General features: G+C 38.6%; 1 protein-coding gene and 1 non-coding gene across 2 annotated transcripts in view; both read left to right on the top strand.

Moving 5' to 3' along the window:
• Positions 1-354: 354 nt before the first annotated feature.
• The window catches only part of prkcea (protein kinase C, epsilon a), a 53,824-nt gene continuing 27,624 nt past the window's right edge, over positions 355-26,554 (top strand). Inside the window, exons 1-3 of the mRNA XM_060896033.1 lie at positions 355-1,437; positions 15,659-15,722; positions 26,131-26,296. Coding sequence (XP_060752016.1) covers positions 1,090-1,437; positions 15,659-15,722; positions 26,131-26,296 — 578 coding nt within the window. The 5' untranslated portion in view covers positions 355-1,089. The remainder of the gene's footprint in view (positions 1,438-15,658; positions 15,723-26,130; positions 26,297-26,554) is intronic.
• On the top strand, positions 22,294-22,454 carry LOC132842061 (U1 spliceosomal RNA). Its single transcript, XR_009647987.1, has one exon. It is a non-coding gene; the product is annotated as a U1 spliceosomal RNA (small nuclear RNA).

Below are 26,554 nucleotides of genomic sequence, written 5' to 3'. Positions count from 1 at the left end.
ATCATTCCTATCTTCTCCATTTATGGAACCCTATTCTACGAAATGAATGAAACGAAACAAAAACCGCGTGTTCGGTTCACTTGAAGGAATTTGCGCTAAAGAATCGGTACAGTAACGTGAGTCCTAATACGCGTAATTATTTCCAGCAGTAAGAACAATAAAATGTAAGGCAACAGTGTGGCTGACTCAAGCAGTAGGACTTGGAAACACAGATGTGAGGTGCTCTTCGCTTGTATACATACACAGACTCCCCCCATCCGGCGCGGCGCGATCAACCGACGCGTTTTGCGCACTTCCTGCTCCGGCCGTCAGGCGCACGAGAGAGAGAGAGAGAGAGAGAGAGAGAGAGAGAGAGAGAGAGAGAGAAGGGGGGCGGGGGGTTAAGGAGAGGAATGCTGCAGGAAAAATCAGCACAGATCTGGTGTATCCACTGAACGGACAGGCGGCTCAAATGCCGCGTAGGATTCCTCACGCCCATAAAACGCGATCGAGACAAGCGGACTGTGAGCCTGCGAGCTGCTCGGGAAGAAAGAAGATCCCTGAATGGACAGCATGGTTTAATCTTTTTTCTCTCTCTTGATGGAAGAGGAGTAGCTGGAATGCACCGCTGCTTCTGCTGCTGCTGCTGCTGAAGACCTTAACGTTCCATTCGGGGCCGTTTCCTCTGAGCTCAAGAGCTCCGGCAATTTATGTTGGCATCGTTTGATTGCTTTAAGCATAGCCCCGATTCCAGCTTGTTATCGCTTTAGAATACAACTCCATCGAGATTCTTGTCAGAGACAAAGAGAATAAACACATAGAGGAGAGGGGATTCGTTTGTTTACGCGCGTTCACAAACGTAAACAAAAGCAGGAGAATCAAAGTCCTTGCTTTCCCTGCGTGTTCCTTTTGCGCTCTTAGCCCGCATTCATTTGAAGAGACTCTGGGTTACTGGACGTCAGGTAAAACGAAATTTTAAAATACAAATCAAAACAGCATCCATTAAAACTCATCCTTATTAATGACGTGATGGTAACTAAATGCAAAACATTCCCTCTGGATTAAAGTTTCACACTGTAAAGGTAAGCAGTTGCCTGTTCTCGCATCATCATGGTTGTTTTCAACGGCTTGCTGAAGATAAAAGTCTGCAAAGCTCTGGACCTGAAGCCCACACCATGGTCATTGCGCCACGCAGTGGGCCCCAAGACCCAGACCTTCTTGCTGGACACATACATTGCCCTCAATGTGGATGATTCACGTGTAGGCCAGACCTCCACCCGGCAGAAGACCAACAGCCCGGCATGGAACGATGAGTTTGTCACAGAAGTTTATGATGGAAAGAAGATCGAACTCTCAGTTTTCCATGACTCCCCAATCGGCTATGATGACTTTGTGGCCAACTGCACCATCCAGTTTGAAGATTTGCTGCAGAATGGAAGTAGACACTTCGAAGACTGGGTATGATTCTGAGTCAGGCCTGACCATTGCTCCGAAACAGATGTAGTCAAGTTTGGTTATTTTCTTGCTTTAACTGGTCAGAATGAGCTCTTTGATTAACTGCCAGATTTAACAGACGTGTAAGAGAAGGGAAGTAATCAAACTAGATTTTAACCGTGCAGGTCAGCAGTTGGATGCAATCTGAGCTTTAAATCCTACACTGAGTGTCTTGGTGCTCACATAGTCCTTTGGTAGAGAGAGCAGTCTTTATAGCCAGTGTTTTCCACATGCTCTTCTGGGCAGCTTTCTGACCTATCACCAAACATATCATGCTCATTGGATCAGAGAGCGACATTTACAATTTCCATCACATGAAGCTATTTTGCAAACTCAAATCATAAGATGTAGCCTCTCAGTTCAGTGTATTACATCACAGGATTAGATTTAATTTTGCAGAATTTCTGCCACATGCTTAGTTTATAAAAAAGTATTCAGAAGCATATTTTAGAGTAGGTGTGATTAAAGAGGTAGAGGTAAAGGTTGCACTCATTTGGCTTTAAACATCTATTTACTCAATGTGCATCTCTCCATTGTTACATACAATTTTGAAATATAAAACTATACCTCACTAGACTCTTGTTCAAGCTTATGAAATATTACCAGTAACAGGCTTTCAGACAGAGACATGGTGTAGAATAATCAGCAAGTTTTTCTTGTAGAGGAAGGTGTTGTCAGTTTGGGGAATAAATAGTTCACATCTACTTTTGTTCCTTGTAACACCCAATCTAATCTTGGACACCACTCACAGACTGACTACTGTGCACTGTAAATTGGGACCTATTATTGAGTCACATACAGATGGTTGACAAATGAAAGGAAAATTGTGGCATGCTATGTACAGCTTTTTGTTGAACTGAGATAGTTTGGGTCCACTTGTCATCTTAAAAGGAAGTATCAGAGCAAATTAAAACAAATTTCTTATGGTGGGCCACCTTCACCTGACTGTGAAGGCAACGGCATGTAGTTTTCAATGTTTCTAATCTGGTAGTGCTTATGTTCAGGATAAACCTGCTTATATCTATTGTTCATAAGGTCAAACTGAATAATTTGATGAGGATGGAATCATATGCTGTGGCTTTCAGTACAGTTGTACCTCAGCAACACTTATGGGATATTTTTGAGTGATGTCTTAGAGCACACTAAAGCACCATCATGAACACACCAACTAAAAGCATATCTTTTGGAAATGTGCTGAATCTATTACCAAAGGCACACTGAAGCTGTTCTAGTGACTTGCGATGACCTGGAACGTGTAAGATATTTTATCTTGTTCTTTTTTCTTTCATTTGTCAGCTATCCTTTGATGGTTAGCTTCGTTGTGAGCGATAAAGTGGTTTAGGTTATTGTCTGTAGGCAAAAATAAAATTGATTTGCATTACCATCATTCCTTGAACAATGAGCTGCCATCATGTTTTATAATCCCAGTTCAGCAAAAGGATGTGTTATGCATCCAGGGAAATGTCAGTGTGAATTGATTGTGTTCCTGCACTGGTACGTCTTCCCATGTCCATGTCGTCACCTCACTCTATGATGACTGACACAGATGTGTCGTGAGAGTGTGATAGGAGGAAATCAATTTAGTCTCCTCTCTGCTATTAGTTATGCTCATAGACACACCTGTCTTAAGTGCTACTGGCCCAACATGTCTCTTGCTGCCTGATGTAGACTGCCAAATGCCAAAGGCTGCTTTAAGCATGACTGAAAGTATATTAGCAGACGTCTATTTTGGAGCCTCATTTCTGAGTGTATTTCTCAGTGATGTAACCCTGGTTGAACTGAAATCAGTGTTTAAGATAAAGAATGCATGTGTGATGAGAGAGCAAAGCATAGTATTTTGTGTTGTGAGCTGAGGCTCAGTTCTTTAGAGCAGGAATTTTTAGATGAAATGCTGTCTTTTGTGCATATCAGCAGGTCAGTAGAACATGTGGCTAGACATTTACAGTCAAAACCAACTCCTAAAAGACAGCATACATCAATACGCCCACTCACAGATGCACGCATAGACCTTTATTTTTTTCAGACTACATTGTTTGTGTCCATGCATGCAATATAGGGCTTTTCAGGTGAAAACATCATCCATGTGATACAATGATGTTGTGTCAGAACATGTGCAGGACAATAATTATACATATGAATTTTGTAGTGAGAATTCAAAGGTGGGGTTTTTAAAGAAGCAAGAAGTTGTTGGTGTTGTGTCATATTTGTTACATAACTACTTCTTTTTGGTTTTCTGTCACAAACTATACTGAAAACTGCTCAAGAGGATGGTAAATGCTGTGAACCCATAACAATTTCAACATAATCTTTTGCCTGTAACAATTTATCTGTCTCCCTGGATGCCGGCTAAGAGTGTCAGATTTTGTGTTACTCATGGTCAGTGTTGAACTGCTTATAAATAGATTTTTAATGTGTTATGTGCACAAACATTGTCTGCAGAATCAATCCAGTGGTGTAACTAGAGCCGAGGGCCATGTGTTTGTGGATGTGTTTCAGACAACAGCGAGACCTGCTCTCCTGTCTTTGTCGTGTGAGGCAGGAAGGACTTAATAATTCACAGGTCTAATTCAGTCAGACTCTTTGTGTAGCACTCAGGACTCTAGTCTACATCTATGGTTACAGGCGTTTAGGTTTGATATGATCCTTTGCTCTTGTTTTCATTTCTGTCTTAGTTTAAATTGCACTTGTTTGTACGAGGCTTGTCCTGCTATGGAGGATTTCCTAATTGCTTTGCAATGGATTAGGATACTCTTAGATATCAATTGTGTGCTGAGCTTTAAGCATGGTGTTAATGATGCTTTGGGTTGTTGGAATTTGGTCTGATTTGGTTGCACAATGCACAGATCAAAGCAGGCATGTAAGACTACTATGTAGGCTAATGTAGTGTGTGCAAAAGAGCAGTGCTGGAAATATACTTTTTTATTTATAATTATGGCCATGCTCATATGAGCTAGAGCGCTGTTTTACTGAATGTCAGTACTATGTATTATATCAGTATGATATAATATGATATCAGGCTGTATAGACTTGAAGCTGTAGGTCATCATAGTCCCATTGATATTCAGTGCAACAGTGTAGTGAATAAAGTTGCTGACAGCCCATAGTGAGTGCAATGATGGTTTTAATGTAATAAACTCTTGCTAGAAGTATTGCTAATTTTATGTAGCACACAGACATGTGGAGTGATACAAACAGTTAGCTATCCTAATGCTTTTATACTAAATATTAGCGTTCTTGGTGTACATATACACAGAAAGGAATAAAAGTTAAAAGAGAATTCATTTAAAATAGATGAGATGGCAGCATATTTCAAAATGTTGCACTCAGCATTTAGTTTTGTAGCTTGCATATAAGGAAAAAAGCTATAACCCACAATATGGGTTTCATGTCTGGGTTACATCATGTTAATCAAGATTGAATCTGCTCAGCAAAGTCAAACCACACTAGGGTTCATTTAGAATCACACTAAGCAGTTCAACACACCAGATTGCAATTTAAACAGATGAAATATGCTTAGTACTAGTACATTTTATAGGAAATTTGTGTGTGTGTGTGTGTGTGTGTGTGTGTGTGTGTGTGTGTTATGAAGGTGGAGAGGGTAATGCTCTGGCTGGCAAAGGGCTCAGGCTAAACGGGGATCACCCATCTTCCAGGATTACCACCCATTCACCTCATTTCTTTGTTTAGTTTACTTGGTCTCCTTCCTAGTATTGTCTCCCATTTTCTGTCCTCTTACCTCTATCACCCTTCAATCCTGAGCTTCCTTCCTGTATTTCCAATTTTTTTATAACAACTTCTACCTTTTAGAAATTTTCCACAATTCAACATCACTTTCTCATTAGCTCTTATAAAGTCTCTATTTGGATTCCTGGAGACAATTTCACACTGAATGCTTTGTGTAACTAATGGCATTACACAGAAGATCTGCTAGTTGTCTAGTGTGGGCTGCATTACAGTGATCAATGGCGCTTGGTGCTTTAGTGTGTTTTCTGCCCAGCAGCCTCCCCATTTTTTCTGCATTAATATGGCAGGCTGTATTGGAGACGCCATCCACTATATTCCTCTTTGGCACATGGTTGCTATGACAACTCATGGCACTCCCTTGCCAAGGCAGAGCTGTTAACAAGAGTCTTCACCTGCCAGTGAAAGGATGAGCATCTGTTGTGTTCACACATATTTCTCCCTTGACCTTAGCATTTTAACTGTATAAATATATTAAAATACATTCTGTTTAGAGAGAAACCAAGGCATGGATCATTCTGCACTGAAGGGTTGTGAATGTAGCTGGCTTGTTCTCGGCACTCAGGATCTATGTAAAGTGCAGTCAGCCTTGGTAGGCTCTTTCTCTGGTGGATGAGGAAGATAGAGCAGGGCATACACCAGTTATAAGAGGTGATGTGCTGGGGAACTGTTATCTTATTTTCCATGTATTATTATCTTTAAACCTGGTCCACCCATAGGCATGTTACGTTGTATTTGGAGCACAGTTGCTCACAGATTATACATAAAGTTTGAGTTGTATGAAACTAGAGATATTATGATAACTAGCAAGACTCAGTTTGTCAGAATAGACCACTTCCTTCTGTTGGATAACTTCTGCTTTCAGATCTTATCCACCATCTTCATTAGTGATGATAAGCATATTGATTTACAAGTTATAGAATATTTTCACAGGTTGCATCACAACTAAGCAGACTTTATAGTGTATCATTCCAGATTCTGTTGAATTCTTATTTCAGATTGGTCAGAAAGTGTGGATACATTTACTGACGCTGTAACACTTACCTTTACAGCTGCCATAGATTCATATCATGTGTATATGAATGCACTCATTCTATATACGTTCTTTTTACACTAATAGCTAATTCTCAAGGACTTTGTAGACATATACGAAGCCTAGTAATAAACCTAGTTTAAAAAATACTTTTTAACAAAGACATATAATAGTATAGTATGCAAAAGCTGAAAGGTTTTATGCAATAGTATGCAAAAGATGAAAGGTTGTAATGTAGGTTTGGAACTTCTCCTTATATCTTATGAAATATCTGTGGATACTTGGTAGTGAATAGGCAACTATTACATCCCATACTAGACTTAAATGATGACTAAAACCCTCTTCACCGAGTATTAAATGAGCACTTTTCCACAATTCCTTATATTGTGTTTTTTATACAGTTCTGACTTCCTCAACAGCACTTTTAGACTGATGGTACTCTTAATCCCTGACCTAGTGAGCAAGCATGAGGTTGTTTTTTGATAGAAACATCACAGCACTCATGTAAGTTGCTCTGGATAAAGGCATCCGCCAAATGCCATAAATGGAAATGGGAACAAAAGGAAAATCAAGACAAATGAAAAGACAGCATTGTTTTTAATCTCGCTTGTTTATTTGATTCTACTTTAATTTGTTTGCTTTTTAGATTTTAGTTAATGGATTAGGTAATGTTTGTTGGTTGACCTTTCATTTTTTAGCTGATGCATCTTTGGGTGTGGTTGTGGTGTGTTTGTGTGTCAGTTCTAATAAGGGTGTTGGATGTTTTACTGTCACATGTTGCTCTGTAATGTTGCCCAGGGCTTGTGGATTTCACTTGCACTTGGTGTGACATTCAAGTGCTTTTGTTCGCTAACAAATACACTAGAGCGGCCCTACCCTCTGGAAAACCACATAACATGCACCACCGTCATGCACATGGATATATTCACATACACATTTAAATGATTGCATTCTCATTTCATTCCATCTATTCATTTATTTTCATTTAATTCAGTCACTTCATTCTTATTTACTGCATATGTACTTTCATGTGCAGGAAAGATTTAAATGATAATGTAGGCAGTGGTGAAGATTAGAAGTAAATCTAATAAGAAGTTCAGATAGCTGGATAGCTAAGGTGTGTGTATCTACAAGGTAAGAACTTGGTGTTGTCCCACTTCTTGTTAATTCACTCTCATGTGGAGTTGCATTCTGAACAGGTGGATGAGCCAGGCGCGCTCTCACCATCTTCATTAATGCCATCATCATCTCTGCGGGATTTTATAAGGGGCCTAGTGAGTTTTCAGCACTCCATTCACACACAGCGTATTCACACTCACACGTCCACCCATGCAGTATAACTGCCTGTGTGTGAGCAGACATACACACACACATGGACCAACTGGCCCTTGTCTCTGTAAAATTCCATCCCATAATTGTGTCTACCTAACTGTCAGCCATTCTTCTTGTTTGGTGAGGATCTGAATTTTGTTATTTACCAAATGAAAGCGTCTGAACTTTTCTCTGAGAAACAAGTATTTATTTGAACACATTCCCAATCAGAACTTCAAAGGAGCCCATTCTTACACCCTCCCATAAATTATGCTAAATTAGCCCTGGGTGTTTGTTGATTAATAATTCATAGCACTTAAACAGTCACACTAGTGTGTTTGAGGCTTGAACATGCACATGTTAGTGTACAATGCACTCTTCTTGTATTGAGTGTGTGTGTGTGTGCATGTGAGAGATAGAGAGTGTGAATGGGTTCCAGGCGTGCGGCCCTGTCTTCATACTGAGAGTGTGCTGTTGACAGATGGGCGTGGGAGGGCTGTTACTGTTACCAAGCTCCAACTGTCCGAGAGAAGTTGGGAGGGGGTCTGGGTGTGTGTGTGTGTGTGTGTGTGTGTGTGTGTGTGTGTGTGTGTGTATATATATATATATATATACACACACTGTATATATATATTATATATATATATATATATATATATATATACACACACTGTATATATATATTATATATTATACTGTTTATATACTATGCATCCTATATATACTGTATATATCCATATCCATATGGATGTAGTGAGGAGTTGAAGGAGAGAGCAGGGAAGCGAGGGATTTCTGGAGTTGTGTAATTGTGGAGGAGTTAATTTTATTAAAATCTGAGCAGTACATGTGTTTAAGGCTGCCTGCATTGCCAGGACCTATTTTTGATTTCCCCTATGCACAGTGGAAATGAAAGAATTTTCAATCACATCACTCTTATTCTCATGGGCTCTCTCTCTCTCTCTCTCTCTCTCTCTCTCTGTTTCTCTTTCTCTCCCCCTCCCTCTCTCCTTTCCTCTAGATGATAACAATTGAGTCTTGTGCTCTCCTGACAGAATAAACAATTTAACAGACCTAAGAGTCTATTGCACTTTTCTATTGTTTCTTCCTCCTGTTCTTGGATACCTCAGTGAATTTTACAGACTCAGCTGCTTTGTGTGTGTGTGTGTGTGTGTGTGTGTGCATTGTTATCTGGGGTGGAACAAATAAGATCTGAGACATTAAGTTGTGAAAATTGTTCTGTCTTTGTGTCATTATTCAATTTGATTCAATTTTAATTATTTCCATCTCTAATGTGTATTTTTTTTATTAATAGCATTGTGATTTGTTTCAGCATGACCATGTGTTACTTTATATTAATATAATTATAATAATTATACTAATTGTTATTATTATTATAATTATATTACAATATATTATAAATATATTATTACAATTTATAAATAAAATATACATATATATGTGTACATATAATATGTGTAAAAATGTGTAAAAAGTATATATAAAATGTGTAATAGTTGCTCAAGAGTATCTAACAATCGATTATTTTCCCATCCCCACCTCGTATATAGCAGTTATGCAAAGCCTAAGATTTAACCTTTATTGGAGAACAACATTCTTAGAAAGTATTCAGAAAATGATCTGTGTTACACAAGCATTTGGGCGTTGGGCAAACTATCAGAGAAACATGTTATGTAATGCTGTTCATATACTATGCACCCTATGTGCCAGTGTTGCACTCTGTGGTTTTACTCTCAGCCTCAAGTTTGAAAAGAAACAAGAAACACTCTGAGTAACTGTGTCAGCATTTTGCAAACATTTGTTGCTACGTTATGCAAAATATCAGAAGCATGATCATGGCAGAATGCTTAATCCAACTCAATATGCAATATGTTTACATGCAGGAGTGTACATCTAATGATCCAGCATTTCAGACCAGTATCAGCCTGCACAGATATTGGCAAAACTGGAAATTGCAAACTTTTGTCCAATTATTTGTCAATATACTGTACATGAAAATGCACAAAAAACTACTAACATCCAGACTAGAATTATGAGCATGAGTTAAGTTCACAAGATAAAGACTTGCAAAAACCTGAACTTAATTCTGATTCCTTGCTTATTTCTGCACTCATATTAAATCAGTACATCCTTTTTTTCCAATTATGTCAAATATAACATATGACCGGTTATGTTGTTAGGCAAATAATCAATGATAAGGTAGTGTGATGCAATTGGCAACACTAGCAGTTTTTTTTTATTAATTAAAGAGCATTGTACAGTGTATTAAAGCATTGATTGTTTTTTTAATGTTTGTGGTTATGGATCCAAAGAAATTTGTGTCTCAACTATTTTTATCACAAGCAAAAAAAAAAATAATATCATGGAAGAACAAATCAAATCAAAACAAAATGAAAGAAGCATTCAAAACAAGTCTAATTCAACCAGCCCTGCTTGTGATAATCATTTATGTTAAGAATAATGCTGAATATTGTAAAGTTTAAGGATGACTAAGCTCTTTGTCTTTTAATTTATAAGACAGCATTAAGTTCATTAAAAGACAGTTAATATTAAAACTTGAATTTATGCAAGCTTAAGAGACACTAGAGAAATGAACTGAGTCTATTTTGAGTCACAATTCTAATTGTGTGTGTGTGCGTGTGTGTGTGTGTGTGCGTGTGTGTGAGTATGAGAGAGAGAGAGAGATTATGTGTGTGAAAGTGTGACCTGTTTATTCTCTTTGATATGTACCTATGTATTTGTACAACAGTGATTGGAGCGGAGGTGCAACAGAGATGGGAGGAGAGCACAGGATGAATGATTTGTCTATGTCCGAGTATTAGAGCATGTGAGAGAGTGCAGAATGTACAGATGGGCAAACAGCATTGACAGCAGCTTAGATTTTGACAAATTACAGGAAAAACCAACAAAATTTTTTCGGGATGTGTTAAGATACTGTGTGTGCGTATGTGCATGCTAAGGATGAGAGTGAGCATAGGTTGATGCATAAGAGGATCTGCTGCTGTCCCCACCTTATCCTTTGCTTTATCCTTGCACCTTATATTCCTTGCTCACACACACAAACACACACACACACACACACACACACACACACACACACAGTCCTTGCTTCCTCTCTCTTCATCTTGCACTGTCTCTTAAATGAACTCAGTTACATTCTGTATTTTGCCCCTTTTACACGTTGTGTGTGCATAAGTCTGTGTTTGTGTGTATATACCTGTGTGTGTAATGTGAGTAGGTGCTGAGCAAAGCTGCTCTGCATTATTTAGCTGACACAAATCAGCTGATTGACAGGTCTGTCACTGTGCTGCATGCTCATTGTTGATGATTTGCCCCCTGAACTCTGGTTTGTTTTAAGAGTAGAATATGTTTTTGTTAGTGCTATGATTTCTCTTAAGTGTCATTTTCAGTGTATAATGTCAGAAACACTGACGAACCGGGATTGTACAATAAACTAGCAAACGAACGATGGCATCAATTATCATATTATGACCAAACTTTAACACCATGGAGGTTTTGTAGGAACTGTAGAGAGTAATTTTAAGGTTTGTTAACTGGGGCCTTATCAAATTACATTACCTTCTTCACTTCATTGAACTTTGGAGTGCTATAGTTTTAACCAAAGGCCTCAGTCACAAATGCAGTCTGACTGATCATGATATAAAATACAAATTTTATTAGTATTTCCCTTTAATCCAGGAATCCAGATATATCTCGAGACCTCTGATGAGCAAGGCAATGGTGAAAGTGGCAAGAAAAAAGCTCCTGAGACAACTGAGACAACCACTTGAGAAAAAAACCTTTAAAGGAACCAGACTTAAAAGATGCATCATCTTCTAGGGGCACTGGATAGTGAGATTATAAATCATTAAGGTATTCAGGTGTAGAAGACTAAGTAGGTTGAAAGAATTCATTCTGCGGGAGTGCACAAGGCAGTCTTTATCTTTGCAGCAGCAGTTGATGCTTCACCCTAAAACAAAGAAAATTGATGTACACAGTAGAGAGAGAATAATGTGAAGGAGGGATGAGCGTGTTTTGAACATTGGGCAGTGTTCTCTTTATAGTTAAGGCTCTGGGTTACTGATTAGAAGATTAAAATTGCCAGCGCTGGGTCCTTGAACATGGCACTTAACCTTCTTTTTGTATCATCTCTGACCCCAGCGATCTCAAAAGCTGTAATACACAAATAGTCTCTCCCCTTTAATTGACTTTCTACAAGCTGAGTTTCTTCTTTTTTTTTCTGGCTGATATGAGGAAATAACGATTGCTCTAAATATTTGCACAGAAAATACACTGCTAACAATTATGGAGTTTAGGAATCATTTATTCACAAATTGACTGTATTATCCAATTTATTTTCTACATATGAGGAATTTGTCCTGCTAAGTGCAGGTGCATTAAATAAAACATTATAATAATGAAGGCTGGATTGCTCCTTGTAGTAGGATGTAGTTTAGTCATGTGGTAACCCTTCATTCATTCATTCATTCATTTTCTACCGCCTATCCGAACTACCTCAGGTCACGGGAAGCCTGTGCCTATCTCAGGCGTCATTGGGCATCAAGGCAGGATACACCCTGGACGGAGTGCCAACCCATCACAGGGCACACACACACTCTCATTCACTCACGCAATCACACAATATGGACAATTTTTCCTGAGATACCAATCAACCTACCATGCATGTCTTTGGACCGGGGGAGGAAACCGGAGTACCCGGAGGAAACCCCCGAGGCACGGGGAGAACATGCAAACTCCACACACAAGGCGGAGGTGGGAATCGAACCCCCAACCCTGGAGGTGTGAGGTGAATGTGCTAACCACTAAGCCACCGTGCCCCCGGTAACCCATCAGTCAAATTGATTTAAGGAAACTTAATGATGAAATGATGAAATAAATGATGAAATAAATGAAACATTCACCAGGATTATATATAAAATATTAAAACATTTTATCTGTTAAACATTCAAGTTAAAAATTATGACTTGCTGTCACAGAAAAGGACTTTCAAAATATGTTAGCTATAATTGTGACACCAATTAAGTGCACAGACAATTTCTGGACTTTATTGAAATAATAAAATGGCCACACTACATTGTAGTGCATAGTACAAATAGTATGTTTAATATGAAATTTTTATATAGAACTCTACCAAACATTGTAAGTGCCACTGCAATAAAGTCATGAAAACAATGAAAATGTCAGTAACAGTAAAATGCCTAGTGTTTTAGACACCAGGCATGTGAGAGTGTCTGGTTCTCTGCCACAGGCTTTGTTACTTTCAGTAATGGAAGACAGAGTTCTGGTGACTCTAGGCTTTGTTTATGTGTGTCGGTGTGTGTGTTGTTCAGGCGTTGTTTGGCCTGGCTGGGAGCACTTTCTGGGTGTGTGAAGTGAAGCGAGGCCATCGCTGGGGCATCGCACTTCTGCCTGCACTCTGTTTGTGTACGTGTGTATCTGTGTGTGTATGTGTGTACAAGTAGTGCATTGACTACAGTCTACAGTCCTCCAGCACCTTCTGATCAGAGTGACTTTGGAAAATAGGACACACACACATACACACACATGCACACACCCACTTGGAGCCAGAGAATCTTGACTGTGTCTTGCCAACATTGTTTAGCTGCAAAGCGTTTACCCCCACTTATACAGACAGTATCATCAGACAAAATTGCACACGTGGAACAAGTGAGGACATACACACACATACACAGGCACGCACACACACACACACACAAACACAAACAAAAGCTTTTCCTTCCTTTGCTATATTTAGTGGCCATCGAACTTTAGAGACAGCCTCACTCGAAGAGTCAGCAGTTGAATAGAATCAGATGACATCACCAGAAGGGGGAGGGTCTTAAATGACAGGGCACTAGACATGTCATCACCTCATTTGTGCTTTAGATGACATCATCAGCTATTCACAGCGAATCTGTTTTTCAACTTACTCCACTGTGACATTTCCAGCAAGGCAGCTTTCCTTAAGCAGGAAGACGTTAAGACATATTGTGTGTTTTGTGGATTTGGCATTAAGTCATGGATATTTATATAAATATTGTAACTTGATATTATGTTTTTTTCTGAAGAAGAATCTGTTTTCAATCATGCAGTTTGTTTAAACATGGGAGAAATTTTAATGCGATGCTGAAACATGGAATTAAACATAATAAATCAGAGCATTATTAAATAACAGCTATCAGGTCAGTCTGTCAAGAGTAAATCTATCTCGTTTCTATGAAACGTTGATAAGCCCCAGTTCATGTCTATTTTCATTGGATGTCTTATTCCCAATTGTGTATGTTCGTGATTTTTTTCTAATCGGCTGATTACATCCAAAAAGGAAATGACAGAGAGAAAGACCTAGCGCTTTCACACCGTACCATGTACGACATCATGCTACGGTAGCTAACTTGAATAAAGGAGTCTGATCGAGTACCTGTGTGATTTTCTCATCACATAATTGTAGCCATGATTGCATGGTGAGTTCCCTGGAGGTTGTTCAGTTGTGGTCATTAGTGATTAGCACAAGCAGCACATACATAAAAACTGGCATGTAGGTTATTTTATTTTAAAATGCCTCTTACACTTGTATTCATTTACATCTAGGGATGTCATGATTTTTCAGAAATTAAGCTCATCGATATTAGGGTGAGCTTGAAGTCACAAAAAATCTGTGAAATCCTGGAGTGACGGTGTATCACAGAGCATCTACAGTGCACAAGACACAGCAGGTTTGTTAGAAGAGAGCCAAGTAAATCAAAGCCTGCCAATACTTTAGCCTTATGTTAAAATAAAGAGAATGTAGTGTGCTAATTTTATAAGACAATGTTATAAAAAAACAGATAAATTGTTATGGCTTACACTTTAATTTATTTTCATCGTTTGTTTTATAGTCATTAAATAAAAATTAGAAAATTGCATTTGAAAAGATGAAGTTTCTGATAATCAGTAATTCTACAACTGAAGACGGTCGTGCTGTAATGAATGGCCGCTATTTGATCTATCTTCTAGTTCTGACATTTCTGTCCCAATTATTTCAGGCTCCACCCATATGTCAGTGTTTTGTACTCTTGTGTAATCAGATTCAGCACTTTATCACGGGATCTATTATGTATGCTGAAAAACATGATCTTTGATGTCTAAATATTCTGTGAATATCTATGATGTAGCATCATGTTTGAAGCCACAGAAAGGGGTAATGTATGTATGATGAATAGCAAATAGAAAATTGTGCTGAAATTAGAAATAATCCTGTTCACAGTTTTGATCTGAACCATCCAAGTATCCTGATTCAGCCATCTTCCTGACAACCCCATCCTCCTCCATCTATTGGACATGCCAGAGCCTTCACTCTTTCCATCCCCCTCATCTCTCACTCTCTTTCTCTGACTGTCTCTCGCTGGATAATGAGATTAAGCGGTGGTTTCCTGTCAGTGTGAAGCTTTTCCCTCTCGTGGCTCAGATGCCCCATGCTGTGCCGATGGCAGGGTGGGCGTCGTGGTAGTGCAAATGATCTGAAGTGGATTTATAAAACATCAGCATTCTCCATGCTAAATGTCTGTAGCTCAGCATGTCTATAACTGAGAGAAATAGCTATATAGGAACATGATGAAGATGCTACAGTGTGGCAGTATAGCATGATAAGAAAATCCGGCATACTTATCCTGTTATGCAACACTAAAATAGATCACGACTGCAAAACATACAAGTGCAAAAATAGTGCAAAAAAAAATTAACCATGGATGTGATATTTTTGGTAAATAAATCAGATTAAACAACCTATTGTAAATCATTCTTGAGCATATAAATATAACATATTTTTTTAAATTATTTAATAGATGCGATATATAGAGATCACAAAGGATAAAAATATTATTGAATGTTTATTTGAATCTTTTTTACTAATAAATTAATAGCACAGAGGTTGATGAGATGCATGGCATTATGAAATGAGCAGTGAATAGTGCTTTCATGTCAGACAGTGCTTTGATGGTTTAATCTCCCAAGCCATCATCTAGAGTGATATTTTCCAGAGTACAAGTCCTCTAATCTCTGATCCCATGTGTGCTCTCTTCTCAGATTGACCTGGAGCCTGAGGGCAAAGTCTATGTCATCATCGAATTGTCAGGATCCTCCAGTGAAGGTAAAAATTAAGTACATATATACATACATATGTACGCACATACATACAAACATAAATACATATGTATACATACTGATTCTAGGTGTCTGAAAATCTTGAAATTGTCATTGTGTCATTTACCGGAGCAACATTTGTTCTGATAAAGGTTCTGTTTTGTTTTACAATATACCTTCTGATACATATGCATTAGAGCAACAGGTTTGGTACTCCCTGTGCTAGCCTGGCTGGTGTGTGTGTGTGTGTGTGTGTGTGTGTGTGTGTGTTGGAGACAGTGTTGGAGAAAGTGGCAGCTATCTGCAGGGAAATCCCACTCTTTTAAACTCTGAAAGTGTGTGTGGGTGCCGGAAATGTGAGGATCATAGCGTCTGAGCAACCTGAAGAGCTCCCACGCAATACTGCAGCTCTCAACTGCAGGCTGGCACACACACAGGCTTCCTGTGCACTGGAGCAAGTCTAATGAACCTCCACATATCAGTTTCAGGATATCAAATGTGCACATTTTGGCTCAGCTTGGCTTTCTTCAGAAGCTTAATATAAAAAGAATATCACTCTCAGAACTTTAAGAAATTGTTTTAAGCTATAGTGAGCATTTCTTTTTCTGAGTAGCAGATTGTTCCTGTGTGAGTTTTCACATGAAAAGTTTTCCTTTGATGCTGAAACACTGAAACACTGAAACCTCTACTGTATATGGACCATATGCTACCAGAGCCAGAATCAGATCTTTATTTGCCAGATTTATTTGACTCATTGAGACTGGACCTAACACTGAGTACAGCATTGAACATCATGCCATGTAGCAGTATATACAAATGCCCTCACACAATAATGAACTTAGAAAATAATGCTACATTTATACTGTACTTAGCTATTTTCAAGTGGAAGGATCATCCAAAACAGATCGTACAGTTTTTCCTGAATGCATGAACAATTTATTAATAAGTAGCAGTCAGAGGCTTATCAACGCATTGCATTTTTGTTTTAAATTCACAGTGCAATGCACAAAGCAGAAATATCGTGTTTACTGATGGTCAAAAATATGATTACATTGTAGGAAAAAAAGCCTATAAATAAAAAATCACATAATCTCATAAAGGTGAAAGTGAAAAATGATTATAAAATCATAATTTTATTGCAAAATGTAATGCTTTATGTTATATTTTTATTTATTCACTAGAAGTAATGTTTGACACTGTTTTATAGTGCGCACTTATTTTAGACACTACAACATGCAGTTAGGTCAAATCCCAAATGGTGTCCTGTGCACTATGAAAGCTCACTGCATGACATCTGATGTAATGATGCTCTTGAAACCTATGTAGTGAATTAAAATACCCAATAGAATGGCATTTGAACTTGAAAATTGTCTGACTTCAATTCGTGTCTGTTGGAAATTAACTTCTGATATAATGATTTTTTTTGTAACTTGGTCATAATTGTATATAATTTTAAAATGTAAGTTAAAAAACTTACATTACTTACATTACTTCCTTTGAAATGGAAATGTGTATTAAAATGTGTTCTAACTAAAAGGATCACATGAGACCTTAAACAATGTAATATTTTTCTTCTATTTTCAGACACAGAAAAGATTATGAACATTCACATATAAATTTGTTTTGACAGCGCTAATGTAGATAAGGCTTTAAACACACAGAGCTGGTTTACCAACATCCTGAGATAATATCCCCTTGAATTCCAGAGGATACTGCCAGGATTAGCAGACACACACACACACCAAAAACAAACACACAGATGGATGATTAGTGTGTAAAACGATAATGGTGGTGGTGTGTGGTTGACACTGTAATCACAGGCCCCTGGCGCGTGGTGTTGGTAACTAATTTCAGTTTAATTCTAGCTTGTCTGTGTCTCACTGCAAACAGCCGTTCTGTGCTAATGTGTGGGTATGGCTCAGCACCCTGTGTACAGTGCCTGGTCACTTTGCATGGACCGTTAATGAAAGTTCAGCATCATTCATGCCTCATTTGAATGGTCTTAAGTCTAAGACTGTGCTAAGCCTGGGCTGTTATATCACCTCTGTTCCAGGAAGCCTACTGCAGTGTGACTCTGTTCGTTCTCATGCCTATTGATTTCTGGTTGATTTGCTACATCGACCGAGAGCGCAGTGCTTTCCTTGGATGGATACCATTACCAGTTTGGGCCTCATTCAAACTTGTAGCCTTGTAGGTGTTTTACCTGGATGCATGCACACACAATTACCATTACATCATGTGACTTAGAATTTATGTTTCAAACACTTTTTGTCAGTCATTTGTATCTACTCTTTACTTGCAATATGTTTTAAGGGTCTGCTTTTGATTTAATGATAAATTACAAAAATCTCACAGTATCATTCATTCAAGGAAAAGTTGTTGCTTTCTGCACAAATGGCTTACAAGTTCTTCTTTTTCAGAAGTGTACACGTTTCTTTTCACACGTGAGCCTTCATGATAGTTTCACTGTAATCATCCAGGAGTCTTGGGGCATCATTTTCCCCAGAATTTCAACTTAAACTTTCAGCCTTTAAAGTCCAAGTGTGATTTATACAGATATGATGTATAACAAATGGAATTTGTAAAAGGTGTATTTTTAAGACTTTAGTTTGTCTTTATTTATCTGCATCGTCTCTTTACTTCCTTTCTGCTGATAAAAAACTGCATCCTGCAGGCCAACTTATTTACACAATTAAGCTTAGCCTTGGCAAATAGCTCTGCCATTTTTTAAAAACCCCACAGTTCCCAGATATTTCTTCAGTTCTTCTTTGTGTACTTTATGTTTTCACCTGTTCCACTACTCTATTAACGTTTGAACTCAGCTTCCTCCATAGGTAGCAGAGCACTGCATCATAAACAGTCATCAAGACGTCATGCTCAAAATTTGCAGTAGGTCATGACCTGATTGTTGTTCTTAGCATTTTCTCATTTTCAAGTTACACCTGTTAAAGCCAATATGAAAAGAGTCCATTAACAGATTATTTCCCTAGCGATGACCCCAACATGACCTTGCTCCTACTCCCATGCCAACAAAAGTGCACAGTATGTCCTTGTGGCAGTATAGAAAAGAGAAACAGATAATCTTTTTCTGTTTCCACAGTCAGACCAATCGATGACACACACAGACACACAAGAGAAACTCTCCAACGCTGTGAGGGGGAAGCTGAGCTATTTTCAGTAATGCCTCAAGCTATGCAGTCCTGAATAGCTTTCTCTGCAGCTCCCCACAATCCCTGAACCATTACCCATAATCCCACCTGCTTGACCCTGTCCTGCTCAACAGTAGTTCAGGCCTGAAGATAAAAGTTTTATCTCCTTTCAAAGCTCTGCTGACTCCACAGGCCCTATGCCAGAAAGACAGACTCCATGTAATTATTAGATTTGGAGTGAGTCCCATTTGGAGCAGACTCATATTCCTCTATACTGCCAAAAAACCTTTCACAGAAACACTGAATTTCATACACAGTGGGCTAAAATTAAAGATGCTTGGACCTGTATGTTGCATCCTTAGGGGATGAAGTTAGTAAAAGAAGATTCACTCAGTGCGACTCATCTGGGCTTTCTGAATCAGTCTATTCCTGATCATCACAGATGACACCGGAGGGATATTTATGATATCTGCCCTTCTGTCATAGCGCTAAAACAAGCATATCATAACATATGTGTGAGACTCACTTATCAATGGATACAAAGAAGATCCTCTGAGAGTATGACATGAGAAGAGTTCATCACACAGTACATGGTCATGTATTTGCTTTTATATATAGACCCAAATTACTCACCTTCTACTAACTAAGGCAATGAGAAGGATTAAGTTAATTAATTAACACTGCCTGGGGAACTTGTGTGCACTAGCGGTGGGCTTCTTTATTGTATATGTCTGTATGTGTGTGGTACATGCACGTATATGTGTGGGGTATGGCTACTAGAAATGTTTCTGTGAGGCTCATTATATCGGCTGACCAGGGTTTATGTGTCTCAAAATAGCAAATGAGATTAAGCTACGGATTATCAGACACAGATACACGCACACTCAACTGGAATCCAAGGGACGTGCAGACTTTACGTTATTTGCTGAGCATCAACTGGAAAATGACATACCTCTGTATCTATGTATTTCTAAAGAGATCATTTTTTTCTAGTTTGTTTGACACCAATCAAAGTTTAAACAAAATAACTGAGTAAAACAAATATGACACAATTATGTAAAGTAAACATTTGTACACCTGCTAAAAACTTACTTTTTCAGCAGCAAAAATAATTCTTATAATTATTGCTCAGTTTAAGATAGCATTTTATGTCAAACACATTTTTTGGAAGATTATTGGCATTCCTAAAGTATATTTTGTATAAATGCACAAAAAAAACTTTAGCCTTGAAAAAAAAAAAAAATCAAAAAACTTTATTTTAAAGTCCTTCTAGGAAATCTACTTTTGCTCTGTTGAATTATAAATATGATATTACACACATGACACAGTTAAACGTTTTGCATTGATCAATTCATTCTTCGGATGTTATCTCAACTGAAACGTGTCTGACCTGTCCACATGAACCGATCATGTAATCACGTGATCATGAGTCAGAATATAAAGGTGTAAATATCTTCTATAAGTGTATTCAAACCTTTTCCGACTGTCAGTGCTATTATAATATATATATATCAATGCTATACACTATATTTGTAAGCTTTTATTGTCTTATTGAATCTGTTTTTCTATGAAGGTGCTATTAAGGGTGGAAATAATATTGGATAATAATCTCTCTCTCTCTCTCTCTCTCTCTCTCTCTCTCTCTCTCTCTCTCTCTCTCTCTCTCTCTCTCTCTCTCTGTCTGTCTCTATCTTATTAACATTATTGGTAATATGGTTGGTTTGATATTAGATATATATTTTTAACATTCACACACACACGCACACACACGCACACACATGCACACACACACACACACGCACACACACTTATGGCTTCTAGCTAGACAACACTCTTTTTTGCAGCCTCAGTGCACACATTGAGGATGAGATATTAAGCCATTGCTTCAGCTAAAACCTCCTACTTTCTGTTCTGTTCTGTTCTGTTCATCGTTATATATTCAGTGCCCATCCAAGTCCTGTTTTAGCCTCACCTAAACTTTCTCTGAGGCTTAACTCGTTTATAATATGTGCAACCCATCACCAATTACCATGCAAACGCATGTGGTTCTGGATAGAGTGGTACAGCGAGAGGTCTATTTTTAGACATACTCACTCTTTCTCTCGCTCACTCTCTCTCACTCACGCTCACTGTTTTAAGCCTAATCTTTTCCCATCATTCCTTTCTCTCTGTCTCTACCTCTTTGCTCAGATCCTCACTGCTATCTTTGTCATGGTTGAATCGATCGGTGCACAAGTGTGTTCGGGGTCTTTTCCACTCTCTCCTCATGTTTGTACAGCAGGGCAGCCCTGGCGCGCTGATCGTTTAGATTGTGGGGGTCGTCATGGAAACCAGCCTGTGAGCTCACAGGTTTCCAGGGATGGAAAAAAGGCGAGAACAAGGTCTGGAGAGGAAAGGAGAAAGAGGCCAAGGGATGAGACACATGCATGTTAACGGGACTGGTCTGAGGTTCTCATCTGTTTAGAGTCTGTTTCCAACATACTTATAACACCTTAAAATCCAGTTAGCGTTCATAGTGTTTTCATGGAAATTGTAGTTTTGCAAATGTAGTATTTCTGCACAGTGGAGTAGTTCTTGTCTGCTGTAATATGTTGAAAGAGATCAAGTGAGAGTGATATTTGCCAGATGGCTTGTTAGATAACACCGCTTCTAGACACAGCATGTCCATCATATCCCTGAATTTATCCTTAGCCAGCTTTCAGTGCTTTTCTGAGAGAAACAGAGATCGCGATTGAAGAATAAATCTCTGTCCCCTTCTCCAAGCCTGTTTTTTTTTTTAATTCTAAGAAAGACAAATGAGGTGGGGCATCATAGGTCTCAGTGAACATTATGAAAGAATGGTTCAGCAAAATATCAGGTTTACACAATGTACCTTGTACCCAAAATATGTGGAGTCTTCCTTCTTCAGATTTTTCGGTAACCATTACTACAACATTCTCATACCCAAATTATATTCTGTAAATATTCACTACAGTTCTATTTGTATAGTGTTTTTTTTACAGTAGATTTACAGAAATCTGGATGCAAATTAGATCCTTAATGAGAAAGCAAAAGACCAAGAACAAACCATGGAACTCATATTAACTAATTTCTAGAGAATATAAATCATTACAAAATAAATAAATTATTGTTGAAGACTAAACTATTGTGAATAAAATCCTGGGATGATCACAGGAATGATGATTATAGCAGCAGTTTTTAGGTACAAATCAACAATCCAGATAAGACTGTCCACAGAAGCATGAGTAAGATGTTAATTGTTTTTGGGCAGTGCACATTGTTAGGGTCTCCATGTGAGACCATCTATAACAGCAGATGGTGAGTTGAAAGTGAAGAAAGCTTGCAGCAGAAGTAGAGCATTAGAATAAAAAGGCATCAAACTGTATTCAGTTCTTTAGTAATGTAATGAACACTTGCTTATATCTGCTCATACTTACCTGGCAAGGGCAATACCATGATCAAGGAGGTTGTTTGCCCATAGCGAGGCTCAGCATTGAACTCAGGGTGTGCTGACCTTTACGAATTCCCTCAAATGCGTGAATCTTTCCTGCATCCTGATAGTGGGAGGCTGCGTTCATGCTCTCCTCTTTTTTGTTTATATGGACAGTGGTAGCTCAAGTGGAAATGACTCTGGGTTGTTGACCGGGGTTCAAGCTCAGCACTGCCAAGTTGCCACTCTTGGTCCCCTTAGCAAGGCCCTTAACCCTTTCTGCTCCAGGGGTGCTGTGTCAAGGCTGACCCTGTGCTCTGTCCCCAACCTCCAAAGTCGTTATATGTGAAGTAAGGATTTCACTCTACTGTAATCTATATGTGACCAATAAAGGCTTCTATACCTATGTAGCTTAACACCCAGTATGACCTACTGCGATCTATGAACATAATACGACTATGTAAAAGAATTTGTTCCAGCTCAAAATACACGATCACATGGCTCCAGTCTGAACTTGAACGCATTAATATTGAACAAGTATATGGGGATTTGTGAATGGATTTTTAGGGTGGGACAGCCTTCCATTATGTGTTTGCTACTTTGACCTTGTGGCTTCAGTGTAAACTTAATGACATCTTCACACAAAACCTGTATTGATTGATCGACAACATGCTATATATCAAATTCCTTTGAGTATTAAACATACCCCTGAACACAGTGTTTAGTAGTGAGATGTGTGTTTGGCCAGAGCCAGCCAGCTTAAACCAGTATGCCACTGTGCCATGATGTTTTGCTTTTTCCTAACATAATTTCACTCATATTTTTAATAACGTGTTAGCATCTATGCTTTGAACTATGAATCAGTCTCAGTTTGATAAATTGCAGCTGTAGTGTAATTGATTGACCTCAAGCTATAATATGGCTGTGTATTGTGTTTCCAGCAGATGTGTGATTTTTCGCACTCTCTTTCTCTCTGATTAATACTGTTTTTATTGATGTGTGGCTGAACCATGGCTGGCTTGGAGTGTGCTTATGTTGCCTGTTTATGGTTTGTCTGGGGCTGAAGTGGTGTTGGCGTTGAATTGTTGTCCTCTGGCTGTCTGGCAGTGGGCGAACATGGCCCTCTGTTCCACTCGGACTGCCCTCTCATCAGCTCAACCTCCTGCACTATTCATCCTCCACTCCATGCTGATAGAGAGAAGGACAAGGGAGAGAATTTACAGAGAGGAGAGTGAGACTTAAAAACTTCAAACTGAGGAGTGAGGATGAGGAGGGATGATTTATTGTCATGGACAAGGGGAGACGGTCTGACTGTACGTAGGCGTGTTTACTTTTAAATGCTTCACAAATTTTAAACTAATTACTAAGTTGGCAACAGAACGTGGATTGTGTATTCTGTCTTTAAAAAACCTGTAAGAAGGTGTGAGTTATAATTCTGATCTTGTTTGCCGGTTATGAGTTGAGACAGTGTTAGGTATGACATGTTAAGGAGTAATATTGTGTTGGTTGTAGAGAAACTGCACTGTTTTGAGGTTACACTATATTTTTGGAAGTCTATGCTGCCAGAATTTTGAGCATTGTTAAGGTATGGAGTAGGCACTTGGAATGACATTGCTTATTTAAAAAATACACTTCACTGCTTTAGGTTACATTGTGCTTTATTGGAATGCCTGTTTTCCATCTTATATTGTTCCTTAGGCAGAGATTCATCACTTTTGGTAATTCAATTTAAGTGGACCAGTTTATTTAGACATCGTTTTAGTTTTCCACGTGCTGAATGCTGTCATGCTTTCATTTAAGTACAAGTGTTACATGCGCTTGTATGTGTGCGTGATTACCTGAGACTTAATTCATGGTAAAACATTGAGTGTTTGGGGGGTTGCAGGCTTTGTTTTCACCATACAGTCATGGATGAACATCTGGAGGAACATCTGGAGGTGAAAGAAATATGTAGCACAGAAGCATACATCTTAACAGTCACAGATACTATCACTCCCACAAGCACACACACACACACACACACACACACACACACACACACACACACACACACACACACAGTCATTGTATTAGTCAAACATTTCTTGCATATTTTAGCATAAAATAGGAAAGATACTAGTGGTAGAAAATCATAGGTCCAAAATTAGCTTACAAATCAATTGGAATGCAAAAGTATGTATACTTTTTTAGGATCCTATACATTCTAAGCACTTGTTTGGCTTAACTCTACTATGTGTATTTGCATTTGTTAAAGCATGGTTTGTTTTCCTGCACTCTGTTACAGTCTGCTCTCTAATCAGATAAGGCATTATGTAAGCACGTCTATCCTGCTAAGGAGTCCTCTCCTCCCTAGCAGCTACCCTTGCTGCAAAATATCCAACAACGCATATGCAAATATTAAACACATTCCAACAGATCACTGATATGAAACTGACAAAGAGGCAACATATGACTTAATAGTGAATATGTCTGTGTAAGTAGGTAAAGCAAGACAGAACACAGTATGGCACTCTATTTTTAGTAAAATGGAGAATTGTTTATCCACAGCTTACACTATAATGCCTACACAAACAGATAGAATTTGAATAGAATTTTATTCAGAGCTGAACAACCAGTAGCCAGAAAACTTTCTGTTTGAATCCAGTAAATCCCACAGCCAAAACATCAAATCTAAACATGACTATGGCATGAGACATTTCTCTACACTCACAAATGTTGCTAATAAGAAACTGAATAAACTCTAACATTTATTAATGATAGCACCTTGTAACAGTTACAGCCGTTGTCAGATCACTGCTAAACAAAACAAAAATGATTAATATTAGACTAATCCACATACAGGATAACAAACAATCAGATTTATTCTACACCTAATACACACTGGACTTTAATCAGATCTAATTTTAATGTGATTCGTTCATGGACTGAAGAGTTTCTAATCACAAACAGAACAAGATGCAACACTAGTTCATTGATTAAAGTGAAACTTGTTTGTTATTTCCTGCAAACTCTGCACCAAATGGATTTAATGTGTTGTCCAAATGTGAACACACACACACATCCACACACACACACACACACACACACACACACACACACACACACACATTTAGAGAAGTCACCCCAGTCAATGCTATTCTCCATGCATTGTGATGTCCCTCAGGCTTTGTGATTTGACCTGTGTTAAGGCACATGGCTGAGCAGAGCACATGTTTGGTCAGGTGCTCTCAGGCCTCAGGTCTCTCTCTCTCTCTCTCTCTCTCTCTTTCTATTACACACACAGTGTGGAACCTTCAGGAGAGCAATTAAGTGAAGGAATGAAAGATGCATTTGTTCTGATCTTCTGCTGCCTGAGGTGACCTCAGACAGTGGTCTTGAGTAACTCCATTTTAAAGTGGAATAATTCTCCACAGCCTGTGTGGGTGTGTTTCCCCTGTGCAGCTTACAGCTGGAGATGTTTCACTCTGCATGTGAGAGAGTGTGTATGAGTATGAGTGGTCAGATGTAAGAGTCAGACTGGTGTGGAAATTTACCCAGACACTGTACTTGTGACGATTCCTAGAATTTAAAGGTGCTTTAAAGTTATAGTCAGTTATTTTTCTTTTGATAATAGAGTTAATAGACAGCTACAGAAACCTGATAATATCCTTGACAAATATTACAAAACATTCTCAGTTCTCATTTAAACATCACTGACTGGATCTTCATAGCGATTTAAGTCCTATATGAAGTATTTTGTAAGTTTTGTGTTTGTGATGTAGTGCTACAGTAAAGTAGATGTGTCATTGTTTTAATTCTTGGGTAATTTATCCTTTGTGTCACTATGTGTCTGACAGCTGCTACATCTGGGGAAAATGAAGAGCGAGTGTTCCGTGAGCGCATGCGACCCCGTAAACGTCAGGGGGCAGTGCGCAGACGTGTCCATCAAGTGAACGGACACAAATTTATGGCCACTTACCTGAGACAGCCCACCTACTGCTCCCACTGTCGTGACTTCATCTGGTAAGATTTCGCTCTCTCTCTCTCTCTCTCTCTCTCTCTCTCTCACTCTCTCTCTCTCTCTCTCTCAGAGTGCATTTACATTTACACTAATATTTTTTTGCGATTATCTGTTTACTGAACTGGTCATGTAAAAATGAATGACAACCCACAGTAGGACTATATTATATAAAATCTGTAACTATTCACTGTTTACCTGTTTACTTTGTTAGAAGTCGGTTGAGTCAACTGTCATGAAATACATGAATCCACCCCCTCCCT

The sequence above is a fragment of the Tachysurus vachellii genome, chromosome 2 (assembly GCF_030014155.1).
Source record: "Tachysurus vachellii isolate PV-2020 chromosome 2, HZAU_Pvac_v1, whole genome shotgun sequence".
Taxonomy (NCBI): domain Eukaryota; kingdom Metazoa; phylum Chordata; class Actinopteri; order Siluriformes; family Bagridae; genus Tachysurus; species Tachysurus vachellii.
This window is presented reverse-complemented; position numbering and strand designations above follow the sequence as displayed.